The sequence below is a fragment of the Thermobia domestica genome, chromosome 5 (genome assembly GCF_964235325.1).
Source record: "Thermobia domestica chromosome 5, izTheDome1.hap1.1, whole genome shotgun sequence".
Classification (NCBI taxonomy): Eukaryota; Metazoa; Arthropoda; class Insecta; order Zygentoma; family Lepismatidae; genus Thermobia; species Thermobia domestica.
Genome location: NC_137458.1, coordinates 223,754,318 through 223,776,956, shown reverse-complemented (window position 1 = coordinate 223,776,956; position 22,639 = coordinate 223,754,318). Strand labels below are relative to the sequence as shown.

The window sequence follows — 22,639 nt, the reverse complement described above, 5'->3', positions numbered from 1 at the left end:
GTGTGGCTTGTCACTTGATTCGGCGTCAGCAAATGCAGATGACAGTCTTACCCATCAGGCAGTTTCAGAAACAATTAAGGTGATGTAACGTCTTATTTCTGGTGGCTGTACTTCTTTTAATCTACAGTTTCTGGAAATCCATATCTTCCGACTGCACAAGGTATCCATCAGATACATCAGTGATATAGTAACGTTAGTTGGAGGAACAAGTCTGGTACTGTGACAAGTTTTTACAGTTTTAGTCGTTCACTTTTTACTAATTTTCTGCACCAAATTTTAGGAACATGATTTGTTTCGCTTTTTATAAGACTCGATACTTGAACGAAACGACCTTTGATTCCACAATATAACTTTAGTGTTGACATTATAGGGAGTGATAAGTGCTACAAATATGACGCATTTGAATGTGTAAAGTGTGCTCACAAGGGGCATCTAATATTGATAGTAGCATTGCCCAATCAAACAATGTGCAATCGATAGAGGAGTGAAGAAAAGTGAGAAATCCAAAGTTTTACGGGCTGACACCCAAAACCACAGGAGATACAGAGGAAAGAAGAATCTAGAATCATGTGAAGATAGCAATGGAAAAGATACACTGACACAGAAAGAACTTCAAAATGATTAAAGTAATCAAAATGGTATTTACACAACAGTACAGTAAGCAAACATTGTACCCACAGACATGCTCAATAACAGCATATGTAATGCAGTGCTGCCAACTGAACACAAAATGAAGTTTCGTTAAATTGCACAGAACACAAATTATAACATGTAGAAAATCTAATTATGATTAGAACCATACCTGTGAAGTCATGATGTACAGTGTTGCCAACATTTGAAGATAGGCCTATATGAATTCCTACATGAATCTCGGATGTAGAAGAGTACATGCATTACCAACACACTGTGGAGCGCTTTATCAACAGAAACACTGAAAAATTGACTACCAATAATGTGTGAGGTGATACAATATTACGTGCATCAGAAACGTGAGCCTGCTAATCAATTGTCAATTCTAGAGCATGCATCATTGCAGTTTTGTGTGTTGTGTTTGATACTATTCTGATTTTCCACTTGGTCAAAAATGCTTCGACACTATGCTTCGTCCCTTATTTTCGTACTTCACTGATTACATTGTTGTTTAGGTCTCATATTTTGGTTTTAAGTAGTTTGAATCGTATACTGCATGTTCTCTTCTACATCCGATATTCATATAGGGATGCATATAGGCCTATCTTAAACGTTGGCAACACGGCACATCATGACTTCACAGGTATGGTTCTACTCATAATTAGCTTTTCTACATGTTATAATTTGTGCTCCGTGCCATTTAACAAAACGTCATTTTGTGGTCAGTTGGCAACACTGCATTACATATGATGTTGTTGGGAATGTCTGTGGGTACAATGTTCGTTATTATGTTGCGTAAATGTGATTCTGATTACTTTAATCATTTTTTAAGTTCTTTCTGTGTCAGTGTATCTTTTCCATTGCTATCTTCGCACTCAGATTTCGTAGACTACATTTTCTAATCTTGGTTAGCACTTTGCGAATATAAATACCATGTCTAGTTCTCCGATATAATTGGGTGAAAACGTTTATTGTCAGAATACTTGTTATTAGGATCACACAGTGGACCTTATAAGATTAGACTATTAGTCCTTCCTTTACTCCATACGATAGCTCTTGAACGAAGGAGAATTTTTGAATTCTGTTTCTTGCAATAGGCAGCTAGAACGATTATCTCAACTAAGTTCGTTAAGAAAATTAATCCGTTAATATGTTCAGGGATAGTGCTGGCGTTAACGGTAACTATTCATGTCCCGTTTAAAGCGTATAAGATTTCCTAGTTTCTATGCAACCTGAGAATAGCAATGGAATGCTAGTTGCCTATGATAAAAAGATATACGATTTTTCTTACTGTAAAGTGCCTGTCCGAATATCCCATGCATGAAATCGAGCGATCATCGTTACTCCCTGTAGCAGAATTCATTATTTTGTTAAGAAGAGAAGATTAATACTAAAACTGAAGAATAAATTAGAATAGCTGAATAAATTACAGATGAAAGTGTAATTGGATGATGACTTCGACAGATATGTTGCAAGTACTACTCTAATATTCAGGAACGTAGGCGGAAACTTATTTCGGGAGGGTCTCAAAGATTACGGGAGAGGTCAAAATTCAATATGAGGATAAATAATAGACCCCTATTAGCATTTATAAAATAGCATAGCCCGTTTATACTAAATTTAGAGGAAAGTCGGGATTTTGTGGGAGGCCCGTAACCCAGGATCCATTCCTTGGCTGTGTCCCTGCCAATTTATTCTATAATACGCAGTGCAAAAGGCTATTTCAATAGGGGGGGGGGGAGAAGAGTTAATTTATTCGCTTTGTGGATGATAGGATCTGGATGGAAAATAGTAGGCCAAAACATCCAAAACGTTTAAGAAAATTCGAGGATCTATATAATTCCTCTCTCTCTCTCTCTCACACACACACACACACACACACACACATATATATATATATATATATATATATATATATATATATATATATATATATATATATATATATATATAAAAGCGATAGTTGTTTCTTAAACAAGTGGCAGTGCCACAGATACCCTACGTGAAGGACTTTGGTTTAGATGTGGTAAACCGAACTCCACAACAAGCTAAATTTTACGGAGACTAGGTTTAAATATGGGATTTTACTTCAAATTAAATAAAGTATACTTTAATATGAATGAACATTTGAAAACAGAAAATAGTTAAGCTTTTAGATGTATCAAATAGAAAATCGTTTAGTTTCATTTTATCGTTGTATTCCAAGGGCAGATTAATATTTCGATCCTGAGCATTATATTATCCGGAACACCTCAACAACTTGTGGGTATTGCACCAAGCATGGATGATATTCATAATTACTTCCATTGAATATATGGAGAAACGATCTTTGATTGTCTATATCTTAGGATCAACTGAATCGATCACCTCCATCAACGAAGTCGACTCCTAACTTTAGGTCCTCCACATCTTGGCAAAAATTGATCAAAATTCATCGAATTTTTCTTGGATTTTGTATCTCCCGGGCGGAAACGGATAGGCAGAGTGAACATATACAAAGGAGTTTCTGAAAAATCAAGCTACTTAAAAAGTGAAAAATGAAATGAAATCTTTGAGTTTTACGTCCCACGATTATGCCGGTTAGGCTAAAGGAGACGGTGATGATGAGTAATGAATGAAATGGTGGAATGAAGAAAGTGGGAGGAAACGGGAGAACCCCGAGAAAACCCATGCACACGGTGTTTGTCCACCGCAAAGTTCACTTGGCAGGGGCTGGGATCGAACCCGGGACCCCAAGCACCAGAGGTACTTAAAAAAAGTGATTTAAGTTGGATAAGTACTTTAGAAACGACCTTCTCAGAACCACATATGATGACAAGAGGAAGCTTATAATTACTGTGTTTTGCTGTGCATACAGGTTTTGTCTAAAGTATAAAGAGATCAAATTCAGAGTGAAAATGTATTGAATATATCGTTACAAATCATTAAGATCCTTCAAAATGGGACCCTTGAGCGTCGACACACTTCTGCCAACTAACATTCTACGCTTGGAAGGTGCCCTGAAATTTCTTTACTTTTCTTGAATGTTCTTCAACCACCGCGTCGAAGCCGCTTTGAACTCTGCTATGGTTCCATGCCAGTGTCCTTTGACGGCTGTCTTCACTCGGTGAAAAGGAAAAGTCCGGTGGAGCTAGATCGAGACTGTAGGAGGCTTGGGCATATTTTACATCTGATGAAGATAACGTTGAGTTATTGAAACTGTTACTACTTATCTTAATTTTAATGAATAAGTATATACTCTGGTCAGAAAAGTATTAATTTTTAAAGTAATATTTCCAGAGTCAATATAATAAAACATAGTTATAAATACAATTAATTATATTTACATAAGAAATCAATAAATATAATTTCTTTGTTCAGGGTGACAGCGGAGGACCTCTACTGGTAGAGAATGAAGACAAAAGGATATCCGTTGCAGGTTGGTATTAACTTTTTTTTTAAAGAATTAAAGATTGTAAGATGGCTGCAATGTATGGAATATTGACAATGCTTCATTGTGCATGCACAATGTTCTATAATACTAAATAGATGGTATACAAGGGCTGTTCATTTGATTCTTAAACTAACACAGATGTTCTATCTAAGTTTATACACATAATAAGTTCATTAGTTTAAAAAAAATAATAAAAGGAAGGAGTTCCGCCTGGTTTTATACACTTTATAGTAGGATTGGGATTGAAAAGTTTGTAGCCTGACTAGGAAAAAAGTAATTATTTTATATTTGTATATATGGTACTTGTACCGATTATGTCCCGGGTCCCTAATATGGCTCACCCAGCATATCTCTGCAGATTTACGTTGTTGTTACTAGATGGCAATATAAACTATGTCCTCTGAGCCGCGCAAATATGTACCAAATTTCACAGAAGTAAATCCCCACGCTGAGCGGGTTTGCATATCCAGGTTCCTAACTATGAAAATATTTACGATCACTCCAACCCCAATCATTTCACAGATTCAACCTGTTGTATAAAAGTTATTAGGACATAAAATTGAATGTAATTTATACGAAAAACCCTTTTATGCATTGCAAGATCTGTAACGTCCAAATATTCACCACAAACTTATAGTTGTATCGACATAAACAAAACAAAAAAGTGTGGAGCAGGAAACCACTTTACAACACAAAAGTCAAAAGAGGTCACTGAAGACATACGAACTGGTCGAGCGGTTTGGGTGACTAGTCTGTCAATCAGAAGTTTATGTGATCAAACCCTGTAGAAAATATTCGTTTTGTTTTTTTCTTAAAAGTGTGTTCCTATTTTCATCAGAGGACTGAGAACATTTCTTTGAATAAATCTTTGGAAATTACTTTTCTCTCAAATTCGATTAGAAGCGAACATTATATGAATTGCTAATCTAAAATCCACAGCTGAGAACAAAATATTAAGTATGTTCAATATGTCATTATTATCATTTGATTTGTAATTAAAAAGTAATTATAAGCATTGACGATTTCAGAAGATTCTCCCCCGGTAATGGTCAAGATATGAATGAGAAAAAACTGATAAAACATTATTAGTCTACTTTGAGCATGATCGAAAATAACTTATGGCCACGAAGGGGAAATTTATGTCGACAGGGTCTCAAATTCTCCGACGGGTCATGACCTGAAATTATCATTGTTTGAAAGGTTTCCTTAACAAATAGAATATTATATTTATTTCTCCTTCTACGTTTTGAAATGGAAAAATCATAATTTTAAATAGAATTATAATACGATAAGCATAAAGATTTATACAACTAATGAAGTAAATATCCTTGTGTAAGTTATCGATTTCTATTCGGATTAAAACTCGAATATTCGTTTGCATCACACTTTAAAGTAAATCCTCTCTATATATATTTCCTACTGGAAAGCATGTTTAACTCCAATTACTTAATCAATATTTTTAATAATATATTTTTATTGTAATACTCTTACTATTCAATGTTGTATGCACTTAATTTCCCAAAGCAAAACCTCACAAATGTATAATTGACTAGTAAATATTATCAAATAAATTATCATTTAGTTTACGTAAACATTGCATCGCCTGATTTGAAACTTCGTATTTTAAATAATAATAATAATAATAATAACAATAATAATAATAATAATAATAATAATAATAATAATAATAATAATAATAATAATAATAATAATAATAATAATAATAATAATAATAATAATAATAGTAGTAGTAGTAGTAGTAGTAGTAATAAAATCATAGCCATATCTTTATCAGAATGTCAGGCTTAGTCAATAAATGAATTCAACATAGTCTCTATTCGAAGCTCTATTTAATCGAATCAGATAGAAATACGAAGAGGAACTTCGAGAACAGATAAAAGAAAAATGTTACTTTGGTGGGTTTGGATGTAACTTTTAAGAGTTTTTTTTTTTTTTTTTTTTTTTGCAAATTACAGACAAATGCTTTGGACACTTTTTTCTTTTCTTTAAGTTAACTGATTCACCGAACGTATCTGACATATGAGTAACTTGTCTCTATATTCTACTCGGTTATACACGTTTTACAATCTTTTCCATTAACCTTGAACGACAAGAACACGAACACAAAAACATCCACATAGGTATGACAGTTAAAATTCCTAACCTCCCCCACGGGGAATCGAACCCGGGACCACATACACCTGAGGCACACGTGCTAGCCACTAGACCAGCGGGAAGAGCAAATAAAATATATTTTGTAGTGTCTGAAGTTTATAGCTATTTCACCCTGTTGTAGTATGTTTATTGATTTTTTAATGTTTACCGTATTCGTTACTTTGAGGAATGATATATATTATTGATATAGGTTTTATTACATATTCGGCCATAAATATTATATAAATTATCAGAATTATTCATGATCTTCCATGGAAATTCACTGGTGCATGCGCAGTAGACAGACAGACAGTGTAATTGGAAGATGAGTTCAACAGAGATTATAGGGCTATATTCCGCCGATTATATTTTATTTAATAACTATTTAGAAGAGATAACGAAAACGAGTCTACATAATGAAGATGGAATTTCCGTAGAAGATAGAATGGTGAGGTGTATACGGTTTGGGGTTGATATGGTTGTTGTTGTAGAATCTAAAAAGAAAATTAATAAGATGTAGAAAACTTGAGAAAGGCTTGTGAAGAATATGGGATGAAAATAAATGTTAGAAAGACAAAATTTATGGTGATTGAAACGAAGCGATCGGTGTGAAATATAGAAGTAGGAGCGGGAAAAAACAACAAGTGATTAGTTTTCGATATCTGAGTACTATTACTAGTGATGATTTGACATGCGAACGTGAAATAAAAGCAAGGATAGAAATGGCGAAAAGAGCCTTTAGGATGGAGGAAATAGTATTTTGAGGGGTATGGTGGCAGGGAAGAGAGGGAGAGGACGAATTAGACTATATAGAAACAGAATTAGGCTATTGGCGATATCAAAACAGAAAAATCGTATGTGAAGATGGAGAGGTTAACAGAAGATCGTGGAGCATGGCAGCTTCTCAGCTGCGGTAAGTGACCCGCTGGTAATGGCGGAATACTTCTGATATAATGATACTGATGATGCACAGTAGGAACAGAAATATCCACTTTACTGTCATTGCTAATACGAATCACAATGCAAATTTCTACAGGTTGTCAAAATACCTCGCTCTAAAAGCTGTAGAAAACTATCTGTTACTATGCGAGGGAAAATCATAGGTCGAGCAACAATTAGACAAATTGCCATTCAGATAGCTAGGGGTATGAGCTGTGACGAGAAAACAGTGAAGAAATTGATTTAGCGGTATGAAGAAGGTAGTGAATATTTCACATCTTGGCCAAGAAGTAGGAGACCAATAATAATAATAATAATAATAATAATAATAATAATAATAATAATAATAATAATAATAATAATAATAATAATAATAATAATAATCATCATCATCATCATCATCCCAGGAATTTATATTTATTTCCAGCAAAACTTTTGCATACCCTCCTAGTGCAATATGATGTTTTTGTAAAACGGCAATTATAAAATTGTCAAGCTGAATTTGAAAGTCATAATAAGTAGTGCTTTATTTACTTATTGCACAATTCTTTTATGCCAGTAGCTTTCGCCACCTTACTCGCTCTTCATGCTTACTCAGGAGGAAGCTGCAGGTCCCTAGGTTGGGAACTACTGCTTTCCACCAAGGAATTCAGACAGCCTGTTAGAAATTTGCGTTCTGACCAACATCAGAAAATTGTGTTCTTCTGTTTCTACTGCGCATGCACCAGTGAATTTCCATGGAAGATCATGAATAATTCTGATAATTTATATAATATTTATGGCCGAATATGTAATAAAACCTATATCAATAATATATATCATTCCTCAAAGTAACGAATACGGTAAACATTAAAAAATCAATAGACATACTACAACAGGGTGAAATAGCTATAAACTTCAGACACTACAAAATACATTTTATTTGTTCTTCCCGCTGGTCTAGTGGCTAGCACGTGTGCCTCAGGTGTATGTGGTTCCGGGTTCGATTCCCCGTGGGGGAAGTTAGGAATTTTAACTGTCATACCTACGTGGATGTTTTTGTGTTCGTGTTCTTGTCGTTCAAGGTTAATGGAAAAGATTGTAAAACGTGTATAACCGAGTAGAATATAGAGACAAGTTACTCATATGTCAGATACGTTCGGAGAATCAGTTAACTTAAAGAAAAGAAAATAGTGTCCAAGGCATTTGTCTGTAATTGTAAAAAAAAGAAAAAAAACTCTTAAAAGTTACTTTCAAACCCACCAAAGTAACATTTTTCTTTTACCTGTTCTCGAAGTTCCTCTTGTAGAGCTTCGAATAGAGACTATGTTGAATTCATTTATTGACTAAGCCTGAAATTCTGATAAAGATATGGCTATGATTTTACTACTACTACTACTACTACTACTATTATTATTATTATTATTATTATTATTATTATTATTATTATTATTATTATTATTATTATTATTATTATTATTATTATTATTATTATTTAAAATACGAAGTTTCAAATCAGGCGATGCAATGTTTACGTAAACTAAATGATAATTTATTTGATAATATTTACTAGTCAATTATACATTTGTGAGGTTTTGCTTTGGGAAATTAAGTGCATACAACATTGAATAGTAAGAGTATTACAATAAAAATATATTATTAAAAATATTGATTAAGTAATTGGAGTTAAACATGCTTTCCAGTAGGAACTATATATAGAGAGGATTTACTTTAAAATGTGATGCAAACGAATATTCGAGTTTTAATCCGAATAGAAATCGATAACTTACACAAGGATATTTACTTCATTAGTTGTATAAATCTTTATGCTTATCGTATTATAATTCTATTTAAAATTATGATTTTTCCATTTCAAAACGTAGAAGGAGAAATAAATATAATATTCTATTTGTTAAGGAAACCTTTCAAACAGTGAAGATTTCAGGGCATGACCTGTCGGAGAATTTAAGATCCTGTCGACATAAATTTCCCCTTCGTGGCCATAAGTTATCTTCGATCATGCTCAAATGGACTAATAATGTTTTATCAGTTTTTTCTCATTCATATCTTGACCATTACCGGGGGAGAATCTTCTGAAATTGTCAATGCTTATAATTAGTTTTTCACTACAAATCAAAGGATAATAATGACATATTGAACATACTTAATATTTTGTTCTCAGCTGTGGATGTTAGATTTGCAATTCATATAATGTTCGCTTCTAATCGAATTTGAGAGAAAAGTAGTTTCCAAAGATTTATTCAAAGAAATGTTCTCAGTCCTCTGATGAAAATAGGAACACACTTTTAAGGAAAAAAAAAAAACAAAACGAATATTTTCTACAGGGTTTGAACACGTAAACTTCTGATTGACAGACTAGTCACCCAAACCGCTCGACCAGTTCGTATGCCTTCAATAACCTCTTTTGACTTTTGTGTAAAGTGGTTTCCTGCTCCACACTTTTTTTTTTATTTTGTTTGTTTGTTTATGTCGATACAACTATAAGTTTGTGGTGAATATTTGGACGTTACAGGTCTTGCAATCCATAAAAGGGTTTTTCGTATAAATTACATTCAATTTTATGTCCTAATAACTTATATACAACAGGTTGAATCTGTGAAATGATTGGGGTTGGAGTGATCGTAAATATTTTCATAGTTAGGAGCCTGGATATGCAAACCCGCTTAGCGTGGGGATTTACTTATGTGAAATTTGGTACATGCTTTTGATGAGGACTGTCATCTAGTAGCACCAACTTAAATCTGCAGAGATATGGTGGGTAGGCCATATTAGGGACCCGGGCCATAATCGGTACAAGTACCGTATTAGCACCGTAGCTATATCCGTTGGTAGTCACTGTGTAAACTTTCGTTTCTCTGTTGTTTCAGATGAAGAGTTTATAAGACGCTTAGTCTGCAAAACTGACGGAAATTTGTGACATGGGAAAAAATCACCAGGATAATTCACTCGTCTCTTCATTCATGGTAGAAATTCATTCCTGTTGATTCAAACTGTTTTCGTACCGCCCTATTCGCCTAATATGGCCCATTCGGACTTTCACTTGTTTAGAAACCTGAAAAAAATTGTGGGTCAGTTTCTCTTCGGATCCAGAGATTAAAATTGCTGTACCGAGATATTTTGCAGGGCTCGAGAAATCCTTTTTTAAAAGTGGTATAGAAGCGTTACCTGAGAGGTATAGAAGCGTAAATGTATCTCGGTCGACGGGGATTACGTGGAAAAACGAAACGTTACTTATCCACATATTTTCTAATTTTCTAGGTCAAGCAAGGAACTTTCCAACCCACCCTCGTATCACTGAAGTGACCAAAATGTATCCTTCTGATTTTGTGCACACTAAAGTGTCACTGAAATAAAAATAGAGTATATTCTACTTATGTTCGAGCACATTTACGTGCCACTGATGTTAACATGTAGAATATGAAATGTATACAGTTTCAAACTCTTTACGAGAAAATCAATACTATAGTTTACATAACTTCAGAAATTATAATAGAAAATTATATTTGTTATATGTTTTTCAGGTATTGTATCCTGGGGAGTGGGATGTGCAAGACCACACTTACCAGGAGTGTATACACGAGTCAGCAAGTTTTTGGATTGGATTCATCGACATACTCAAGACGCTTGTTATTGTGCATGAAATTAATGTATTTTGTAAAGATCAATAAATTATTTAATGTCTTTTTTTCGATATTCTGTTCGAATTAAGTTACGAAGAACAAATAATGTAATTAATAATAATAATAATAATAATAACAATAACAATAATTGCCTATTCGCAATTCCAATAGTTTTTCACATTTATCAATGTAATTCTGACTGATAAAACTTGTAGACGCTAGTTCGAGTTTATTCGAGTTATGGGTTTATTTTATGGGTCGCCACTTTAAGATATTAATCCCTTTTCCGAAAATTGAGACGTATCTATTACACTATTCGAAAACGGTAGATTCATCTATTTCATTGAAATGGTTAGTCCCCCCAAAGTTTTTTTTTTTTTTTTTTTTAATTTAGAGAGCTTTCTGTAAACCTATTAAAGAAACCTAAGTTGCTTTTTCGGACCAAAAAGTGTTTAATTCGCTTTTCTAGAAAATTAGTAACCAAAATCTTTAACAGCACCTTCTACTGAGACGAATTTTCCTACATATGCTCTTAGTTGAATTTTCATATAGTTGAAATATAGCTAACACATGCTTTTTCGCAACTAAAACCGATAGAAACGCGTATATTGATTTCAAACAGTGAGTCTCTCTCAACTATTTACAAAATCTGAAAAATAACCGAGCAACTAGCACTAACAACTTTTTTTTTTGGTCAAATTACAAACTACATGATGTCTCCTTGCCTCAGAGTAATCTCTCTTGACTCTAACACACTCCTACAACGTCTCTGCCACTGTTCTATGCATTACTGAAAGAAGTTTGCTGAGATGTTTTGAAGTTTCGTCACTACGGACTTCTTAATGACTTTTCGAACTTCAAAATGTGTCCGTTGATAGTATCCTTCATATTGAGAAATTAAAAAGATCACAGGAGTCAAAATCTGGCGAATAAAGTGGTTTCTTCAGGTTCAAATGTTCTTTTCAGCCAGGAACTGTTGAATGCTAAAAGTCATTTGACTTGATGCGTTGCACTGATGCAGCAACCGCAATTCGTCCTGCCATAATTTTCGTCTCGTTTCTCACACTGAGAGAATCAAAGGCCGCAGGATCTCTTTGTAGGCGCCCTGATTAATCATCTGGCAGTGTGGCAAGAACTCACTGTGAATGACCCGTCAGCATGACTTCGATTACCTTACTTTTCTCAATTTTAGGACCGAAGAAGAATTTCACTGAGAGATCTAGCGGTTGAATTTTGAGTCATACTCAAATAGCTATGTCTCATCACCGGTGATGACTTTAGGAGTGAAGTCTGATTCTGTTTGGAGACCTGCTACTATGTCCTGACAAACCTGAATGTGGCACTCCTTTTGATCATTCAGCAACGGAGGTATAACTTTTGCGCAGAGCTACCCCACGATCAGATCTTCGATGTTCTTCCAAACACTGTCCTTGTTCACGTCTAGTTGACTGCAAATCATTTGAACAGTCAGACAAATCACGACGCAACACTTGTCTTCCTGTAATTAATGAAAGCGATAAAATAAAATATTTAGGTTATCTAAATTAAGCGGCCTTTAAAATTTTAAATTCTTGAAAGTAATTCTTGCTAATGTTAGAGAACTAGTAAGTTTGTTATCCCGAAAAAATCGCTCCCCATTCTTAAGAATTCTTAACAAAGAAAGAAAAATAAACTCTGTTTACAACTTAGTTAATCAAGTGTATCATCACTTACTTTTTATGTGTGAAATTGGCGTTTAATAACAGATTTGTTTCATTTATTTCTGTTGTAAGTAAGAAGCTTTTTCTGAAAATAAAATTTAATTAAGTTAAACCCCCGGTGTTGATGGTTCATAACTCAGAAACCAAAGGTTTGCACACAATAATAATTTATGTTCTCACTAGGTTTGTCAATCTCTACCTGCATGCGAAGTTTGGTGGAGATCGAACAAATTTCACTGATCACGTAGAAAATATACCAGAGGTATCCAACCCTCGAAGTGCTTGTACGTAATTCCCCCTCCCTCAAAAATAAAGAAATGAATAGAAGAGATCAGAAGTTGGTTGTGACGAAACCAAGGTAATTTGCTCTGTAGATCACTAATTTTTATTAAATTTCAGAACATTTTTGTCCTTGAAAAACTAGTAGAGTTCGATTGTAGCATTTTCAATGAAATAGGCCTATTACTTCCCTCACCTCCCCCCCCAAAAAAAACACCTTATAAGACCACTGGCGCAAATCCCGGAGGGATGAAGGGACATGTCCCCGTCAATCTTGGAACTGGGGGGACTGTTCCCGCAATAATCTGATTTGAAATGTGTTTCTTCGGAGAGAAATGTGATGATTTGTGTCCGATTGCCACTAAGAAAAGTGGCATGAAATTGATATCCCACCAGAATAAGCCTGAAATCTGCCCGCCTCCCAATGTTGAAGACGCCTCCCTGATTCTCCATAGCATTTTTTTTTCAACTTCATAAATATTTTGAACATCTCTTAAAAAAATAAATAAATATGGAAACGATCTTACCCGTCCCCCGTAATGTTGAAGACAGATCTGCGCCGCTCTGAGACTACCTCACTCTATACCCTAACTGTAGGTACCCCTGATATACACTAGTTATTATTATTATTATTATTATTATTATTATTATTATTATTATTATTATTATTATTATTATTATTATTATTATTATTATTATTTTATTTTATTTTATTTTATTTTATTTTATTTTAATATTATTATTATTACAAAAATCAAGTGAAAGACGTGAAACACATACCTAAAATAGGGTTGTTAACTTTTGAAAATGGAAATACCAGACACCCTCATGGAGTACGTATACTCTTCAGATTGTGACATGATTACTCGTCAAAAAATGTGAACAATCTGAAAGTAGTTACTTCACATAAAATTAAGCGATTTGGGGTTCGAATTTAATAACTTTAATTACTTTTGAAGCTTTTATTAAACCTACTTATTCCAGTTTTAGTTGAGTCGGCAGCAACATACAATACATTGTATTTATAACAGAAAAGTAAATATAGAACTTAATTGGCAATATAATTATGGCATGCACAAAATATACTTGAAAAATAAGTCATTAACAGCTCGCTGGGGTTGCTAATGTCTCAGTCGCATAATGCCTACATACTTTTACTGGATTTGGATGTATTATTTAATTCGAAGATGTAGCCGAACATGAAGCAGTGCTAGCTGCGCTCTTGAAAATGTATTTCTGTTGACCTTTGGCAGCTTTGGTAAGTTCAGTAAATTTTCCTGCCTTCAACCTTTCAGCAAATTCGACGCACAACAAGTAGATATCAAAGCGAATTTTAAGGTCTGATTTAACCATGTTCATCAACAAACGATTCCTGTCATCACTCCAAAATAATGTGAATCAGGGGCGGATCCAGGGGGGCGATCGGGGAAACTTTCTTATTTTATATATATAAATAAAACCCATCCTAAAGTTTGGAACCCTTAAAAGTAGCAGTATGACAACCCACCGCCCCCCTCCCCGAGAAGTCGATCCTGGATCCGCCCCTGAATACAACAAAGAATAGGACTAGTAAGGGGAGAATTATCGGACATTCAAGGGCACCCATCACGGGGGGGCAAGGTGGGGCGCTTGTCCCCCCTAGAGGAAATTGTGCTTCGGAAGATCGAAAACTCAATAGATATTTTAGAATAGTTACCGCGAGATTTGAGACTACATTTGAAATGTCGCTTATACTCCCCCCCCCCCTTAGAAACAACAACATGGACGCCCTTTGCTGACATTTAATGTCCGGTTTGGAGGACGTACAGGATACTGGACAATGAGGAAAAATACCGGACGGTTGGCAACCCTAACCTAAAATGAATCAATGGTACTGTGACTTGTTTATGCATATTATTACATCGTAAATTAGCGCCCTATATATATCGGCTTTCCGCAAAGAGCTGTCCATTAGCCCGCCCGTTTGCTGGCCCTGACTATTAGTATCATACAGCGTATGCGGCTTTTGGAATGTGAAGGTTCACTTCAAAGGACATTGAGAACTGTTAAAAGGTAAAGGAGTAATGTATTACAGTTGTTTAGTAAGTTCATGGTTGCAGGGAATAAGGAAACTAGCACTTTGCAGATAAATACTCATTTTATCAGTTGTCAAACAATGTCATTATGTAAAGACAAAATTAAGATCGCGTTTTCGCGGTCATGAGTCCAACACTGTTTCACTCTTTGTCTTTCATTGGATACTTGTAAATCAATCATAAAATACATTCTGGGCATGCAACTGTGTTTAAAATCCTAGCTGTGTGGTTATTATTTTGTGTTTTTTGTGTAAAAGTGTTTAACCATGACAAAGATGATGAGATCAGCCAAGGTCTTTCTTGGAGTTGTGATGGTTTTATGTTGTACACCGTTATCCAAAGAATCGGTACGTTAACTATTCTCCTTATTTTATCATTGATAAAACTATAGTATTCCACAAAGGGACACCTAGCCATAAGACACTTATTATTATATGAGTAATGTATTAATCTATGCAAAATTAAGGAACAATGGATGAGACGAAACTCGATATACGGAAGTTTTCACTAGAAGTAACTGTACACGTGTTCCAGCGTTTTCGTGTGGTGATAAGAAATTTAACCTCAACTTGAATGTAGATAAGGAACAAAAGTATGGAAATTGAGCCCTTCCTTACAAGAAGGGTACTTGAAAACGTTGAACGCCTGTGAACTGGTTTTGAATAAGGAATTCATATAGCAAGTTTCATCATCTTAACTTGAGGACTGGTGAAATAGGGCTAACTCATTTCTTTACTTAAATGTTGAATATGCATGTTTGAAATCAACAAAAGTTTGTTGGTTTATCCGCTTTGCGAATTCACACACATGGGTTATCATACTTCTAACTTGTAAGTAACTGTAGGGAAGAGACCGTAGACTATTTATAAATTTTAACATTCTTATTGTAAAGAACAAACCTATTGCTATGCGGTATTGTAAAGATCAGCAGACCTATTCAATATTAAACTAAATGCAAAAAAGTTGGTACTATCTCATCAGTCCTCAAGTTAGGAAGATATGAATTCTTTATTCAGAACAAGTTCTGATATGTTCAATGTTTCCGGAAACCCCTCTTGTAAGGGAGGGCTTAACGTCAATAAGTTTTTCTCCTCTGCACTCAAGTATACGTAATTTTTCTCATCATAACGGGAAAACACGTGTTCAATTATTTTTAATGAGGAGTTCATTTACCGAATTTTATCTCATGAACTTGAGGGGCTCCTAAGGTATATTTAGCACAAGTTAAGAATTCCTCTCTCCCCTACTAAAGATACGCATATTAATCAACGCGACATGATACAAATTTAGTTCCAGTTACGTATATGTTCAGAAACTTATTTCAAACGTTGTCAGCGATTGGTTTTCTTTTTGGTATCCTATTTTCGGAAGCGAAACAAAATATTATTATTATTATTATTATTTATTTATTTATTTATTTATTTATTTATTTATTTATTTATTTATTTTATTCTAGAATAAACCATTGGGGTTTTGAGGTTATCACTGAGCCGTAAGTATAGGCCTACGAAATCAAAGGAAAACCAAATATTTACTTTATGAATTTCGCATTGTGTATATAAAATTTCCCGTATCTCTTTCCATATATCTACTGCTAGTCCAACCGATTTGTACACGAATATAATAGTATACGAAATTGCATATGAGCTTGCTTTTCAATTAATGATCAGTGATCCAGATTTTATGATCCTGGTTCGATTCTCAGTTGAAATACATGTGGTTCGAATTTCCAAGTAAACGGTAGGTTCATATCCTATACAGCTTCGCTGCTGAAAAGAGATGACGCTAAAGTTCAAAGAAACAGATAAATTAATAGTATAATTGAAAAAAATACCAAAGAAATGAAATCTTTCAGTTTAATGTCCAACAGTTATTGCCTTTTAGGCTAACAGAGACAGATACCCTAATTAATGCAAGTGAATTATAATTGAAGAATTGGTGGAAGGACAGACAGAAAGTATATATACAAAAATCACGCCAACTAAAAATTGTCCAAATATCTTACGCACATCAAGCGATAGCTCTGCTTGAGCTGAACAAAATGAGATGATTTAATGTAAATTATCATGGGTAGTGTTCGAGAAAATTGAGAAAAAATAGTTTTAATCCTAAACTTGATGGCTTACCAATAAGATGAAACATACTGAAATCTATATATTAATAGCGGTGTCTGTGAACAAAAAACTTCAGATCCAAATTGAAAGTGACTATGTTTGTGATCCTTAATCCCTTGAACCTCCGGATCGATCTCGAACAAATTTTTGACGTAGATGCAGTTCTGGCCTGGGAGTGGTTTTAGCTATTCATTTTGACGGTAGAACTTAGGGTTGGAGGGGGAATTATTAAAAAAAAAATAAATAAATAAAACTTAATAACTCTTGAGCCAAACGAACAATCTCGATCAAATTTTCAACATAGATGACGTTCGTGCCCGGGATGGATTTTATCATTTCAATTTGACGGGATAACGTGGGGATGGGGAGGAAGGGGGAGATATACAAAAATCAATAAATATAAAAATAAAAGTGACCATGTTCGTGAATTAATTACTTTTGAACCACCCGATCGATCTCAATCAAATTTTCAACTTACATGAAGTTCGAACCTGATAAGTCTTTTATTATTTCATTTTGATGGTATAACTTAGGGGAGGGGAGGGGAGGAGAGGAGGGTAAATATATGAAATTGAATAAAACTTAATAACTCTTGAACCACCCGACTGATCTCGATGAAAGTTTCAACACAGATAAGGTTCGGACCTGGAATGATTTTTTTTTTTATTTTACTTTGACGGCACAATGTAGGGGAGGAGAAGGGCGGCATAAAACGCACCGGGTTTCGACTGGTTAAGGACCTTTTTCAAAATCAATTGCCTATTGTGGCGATAATATTGGTCGGTGTTCGCCCATTCTTTTCCTTGAAATGTACAGTCTCTACTAACACTAAAAGTCACTTCAAGGCTCAAATGCTAATGTTAAAATTTTTTATGAAACTGGAACTCGCCAATGGAACGCGAATTCGATACACTTCACCTGGTTTCGACAGTTGCGGTACCTGAATTCGACCCTTCAATTATATTCATGTAAAACATTAAGTCGGCATTATTATTAGTAGTAATCTCTTCTCAACTTCAAATATTCTTTTATTATTATGCAGAAATTATCAGACGGGCAAAAAAACACAACTTAAATTTTCTGAACTGAGTAGTTACTTCGATGATCCTCAATTCGACATGCAGGAACCTGATTTCGACATTCCATATCGAACTGAGGTTACAGCTATCGGAGAATTATGCAACAAATAGCTTTATAAAAGACTTTGAACATACTTGTACGTTTAGATATTCAGTTAAAATTATATTTGCACTACTGAGCATGAATTTGACAACCTTGTCGAAATCCGGTTCACGTTACAAATAAAGGCTCGTGTTTTCAACAACCCCCCGTTCATGTTACATCACAACCTTTGTCCTCACAGAAGAAAACAAAACACACTGATTGAAACTTCTTTACAACATTAAAGTACCACTACTTGCTTGAAGCAAACCTAACTTTAATAAAAGCAAGGTGACCAGAACTTTTACTTTCAAAAACGGGACGCATACGAATCGGTGACGGGGGGGTGGGGGGGTGACTTCCACATTACATTTTGGGACTCAGCAATATTTTCAATTTAGAAAATACACAAGTAAGAATAATAACACAGCGTTTCTAACTTAAGTATTACCCAAAAATACTTTTAACTACTTCAACACTCAGAATTCCCACTCAATTCCCACTTGAAGTATAGAACACTCAATTCTCATTTGAATATTCAGAAGTTCTATGCACGGCTGAATCTTCCCAATGAGTGTTAGTACGGAAGAGTGTAGAATTAACATTGACTATTTATATTTTGAATAATAATTACGGGACACCTGGGTCATGTTTGCTTAAAAACGGGACATTTAGGCGTCCCGTTCGAGAATTAGAATAAAACGGGACAACGGTTGAGAATAAGGGACTGTCCCGGCTAAAACGGGACGTCTGGTCACCTTGAATAAAAGTCTTACGAAAATAACCTGCCGTGTTATGATTTTCTTAAGATTATGTGTTTTTTCTCGAAGAGTGTATCACACACACAACAATGTCCTTCTTTTCTCCATGCGTATGACTCATCTACTGTAACCGCACTTTTGACACGAGAAAAGACACTCCCATAATGTTGCCACTTCTATTCACGATCGCAGGGATGACATCTTACGCTTATTTCACAACATTTAAGCACAGGGATGTCGAATTCGGGTGCCTGTCGAATTCAGGCCCGTTTACTTTATATGTAAAAAAATAAAAATAAAGTGATTGTCTTTGTAACTTCATCATGCTTAAAACACCGAACCGGTCTTAAATTATCAATATAGATGACGTTCAGACCTGGGGTGGTTTTTATTATATCCCTTTAACAGTAGAAATTAATGTAGGAGGAGGGGAGGGGAGAGAGAGAGATAAAAATAAATAAAACAATAACTCTTGAACCACCTGACCGATCTCGATAAAATTTTCAACGAAGGTGACGTTCGAGCCTGGACGTTTTTTTTTTTTAATATTTTCACTTTGTCGGTAGAACCTAGTTAAGGAAAGAGGGGGAAGTTAGATTAATATATAAAAAATCAATCATTTAGACAACAATAGTGTCTTGGGCTTGCGCAGGACGTGCGGGTTTGCTACGAGTAGTTGACTTTAATTATGCTTTTCATTATGACACACCCAGACCCGTAGCCAGCTCAAAAATTTAGGGGGGACCCGGTAGAAGTTAGGGGGGCCGACCCAATCATATTATACTTCATCACCATATTATAGTTCATTTGCAAGCCTACCATGAAACTTTTAGGGGGCCAGCCAAAGTTTAGGGGGGGGGGCAGCCTAGCCCCGTGGATACGGGCCTGGACACACCAACTCTCGTGTATACAGTATGGTCAATGAGATATAGCTCAAAATAATAATTATAAGCTTTAATTTTGTTTAAAAAAGTTATTGAAGCAAGTTCTCATGTGTAGTTTTCGAGAGAATAGGGAGAAAACGAATTTTTTATGGCAGTGAAATATATGTTGTTCATGTCCAACAACAGTTGTCCGTTTTGATTGTGCTGAAACAGATTAATCATTTCTTTATATACTACGTATATAGAGGGAAAATAAACTGTTGAGTAAAGATATACTGGCGGCTCTTGAGGGAAGTCACATCGCTAAACATTTATTTTTATAGCTATAAATTAAGGAAAGCAATCTTACCTAACGGACTAACTTTTATATACAGAATTCTGAAGCTGGATGAGTCTTTCTTCTCGTGGCTAGCAGTAATATATATCGCCACTGATGAAGATGATATCTGTTATTGTGGTGTATCTCACCGTAATGGTTTCACACATACTTCTAATAGTGACACACATATTCCTAACAGTGACTCACAATTACCTAATATATTTTACGCTTCTAATATAATTTTTATAAAAGACAGTCTAAAAGCTTCTAATTACAACGTATCGTCTGATTTAAACTAAACTCAAAATGTTAATTAAATACAACCTCTGACAATAAAGTTTAGTCGCTGTGCTCGATTTGGCAACACTGGCGCAATGAAACACTGCATACGATTAGTGACAGCTGCCGCCATTGTGGAGCCACCGTTGTTCAGTTGTGAGGCAACTTTGGTCTATGTGAGACGCGTTATTCCAAGTGAGTGTTAGTGTGTCCGGTTCCAAACTGATAACAGTAAAATGAAAGAACAAAGGAACAATTTGAAGTTTTGTTTTAAGCTTGGGAAGACAACGAAAGAAACACATGATATGCTGGTACAGGTTTATGAAGATCAAGTAGTGTCCTTGAAGTGTGTTTACGAGTGGTTCGGCCATTTTCGAGAAGGGCGGGATAGTGTTTCTGATAACCCCTGTAGCGGAAGGCCGTCAAGCTCTCACACAGACGAAAACATTGAAAAGGTGAGGACATTAATCACGAACGATCGTCGATTAACTGTGCGAATGATTGCTAAGGAATTGAACATTACCCGTGAATCGGCGAGACTTATCTTCACCAAAGACTTAGGGAAAAGTAAAACGTGTTGTTACTCGTGCCACATTACTTGACTGATGATCAGAATCACGCACGTGTTCTTGCCTCACAGAATTTCATCGCTATGGCGGATGAAAATACAAATTTCTTAAACTGTATTGTTGCTGAGGATGAACCCTGATGTGTGAGGTACGATCCGGAAACAAAACGCCAAAACATGAAATGGCGTTCTCCTGCATACCTTGTCGGAAAAAGGTCAAAGCTGAAAAATCACGCATCAAAACGATGCTAATCACGTTTCTTTTTGACAGTAATGGCATAATCCACAAGGAATTTCTACCTGAGGGAACAACATTGAATGCTGCTACGTACGTTGACATTTTGAGACGTTTCATGAAATGTGTACGAAGGGTACGACCCCAATACTCAGAACAAGGTTCATGGTTTCTGGGTCACTACAATGCTCGCCCTCACACAGCCAATATCGTCTGGCAATTCCTGGCTCAAAACGGGGTGGTGCAAATTGACCATCCACCATATTCGCCAGATCTGAATCCTCCCGATTTCTTCCTGTTCCCACGCCTCAAACTCGCGTTGAAAGGAAAGAGATTTGACGATATTCCAGGCATCCAACGAAACGTGACGAGGCTCCTGAGAATCATCCCGAAAGAAGACTTCTCAAAAAGTTTCCAGGACATGTACAGCCATGCTTAGCGTTGCATAGCTGTGGGAGGGGACTACTTCGGAGGACAGTAAGATAAGTTTCATTCATATTGTATCTACTTTCTATTTACGGGATCATTCACCGAACTTTATTGTCAGAGGTTGTATATAGGTAACATTTTTTTGTGTGTATATCAAAACTTAATCGTGTTGCAAAAGTTCATATGATCCATTACGATTACTCATGGTCATGGGTGCCCGAAGGGGAGGGCAAGGTGGTGCTCGGGTCCCCTCTGGCTCACGAAAATGTATACGTAATATAGCAAACCACGTATTTTAAATACCAGAAATACCAGATGCAATATAGCAACCATGAACATGGTCCTCTTGTTCCTCTTTAGAAAATTTTCTTCGGGCGCCCCTGCTCATGGTCTTATCACACATTGCTTCTCGAACACAAGCATAAATATCCTCGTGTACCAAACAACATACAATTACAACCCAATATTATACAAGTACTGTACTGGTTACAACCTTTCTTCTCTTCTCTTCTCAAAACTCAAGTTCTTGTCTTGCTTTCTTTCTGAAAATCATCGAGTGCATGTTCTCTCAGTTTTTAGAAGCAACTTGTGCGTTTTCGTTTCTTTCCATTTCTTTTTTCATTTTGTAAAATTCTCCTATTCTTTTCAAAAATTTTCACCAAATTTTTGCACGGTTCTAGAGCCCACAGCTAGCGTCCCCATTACCCCTAACCTGTAAGTTGTTGAAGCAATCAGCCGAGGAAAAAATTCACTCAAAACAGGTAACCAAGAGCCAGTTGAAACATTACAGACAATCTGAAATAAAGTTTATCTTCATCAAAAATCTTGGAAAGATGAATTAAAAATATAAGTTGGTAACCAATACTCTTGTTATTGTGAGTTGAAACTATAAAAACGATCGTAATTATTCTAGTAAACAGCGCACAGTGGTTCAGTTGCCACATCTAGCTGGACAAAATTCATAACCAAAGAAAACACGGCAGAGCACGTACAAAACCATGCACAGAGCGACAAGAAGCGGCAAGCAGTCACATATCCTCACTGGAAGAATTATTATTG

The 22,639-nt window shown here is 35.4% G+C and overlaps 2 protein-coding genes across 2 annotated transcripts in view; both read left to right on the top strand.

The window, feature by feature from the left end:
* Positions 1-10,837, top strand: part of LOC145686414 (trypsin-like) — a 68,623-nt gene extending 57,786 nt beyond the window's left edge. The window contains exons 6-7 of the mRNA XM_081759708.1: positions 3,991-4,048; positions 10,678-10,837. Of these exons, the coding sequence (XP_081615834.1) occupies positions 3,991-4,048; positions 10,678-10,796 (177 nt within the window). The 3' untranslated portion in view covers positions 10,797-10,837. The remainder of the gene's footprint in view (positions 1-3,990; positions 4,049-10,677) is intronic.
* Positions 10,838-10,989: 152 nt separating this feature from the next.
* The window catches only part of LOC145686412 (trypsin-1-like), a 91,758-nt gene continuing 80,108 nt past the window's right edge, over positions 10,990-22,639 (top strand). Inside the window, exon 1 of the mRNA XM_081759705.1 lies at positions 10,990-15,177. Coding sequence (XP_081615831.1) covers positions 15,097-15,177 — 81 coding nt within the window. The 5' untranslated portion in view covers positions 10,990-15,096. The remainder of the gene's footprint in view (positions 15,178-22,639) is intronic.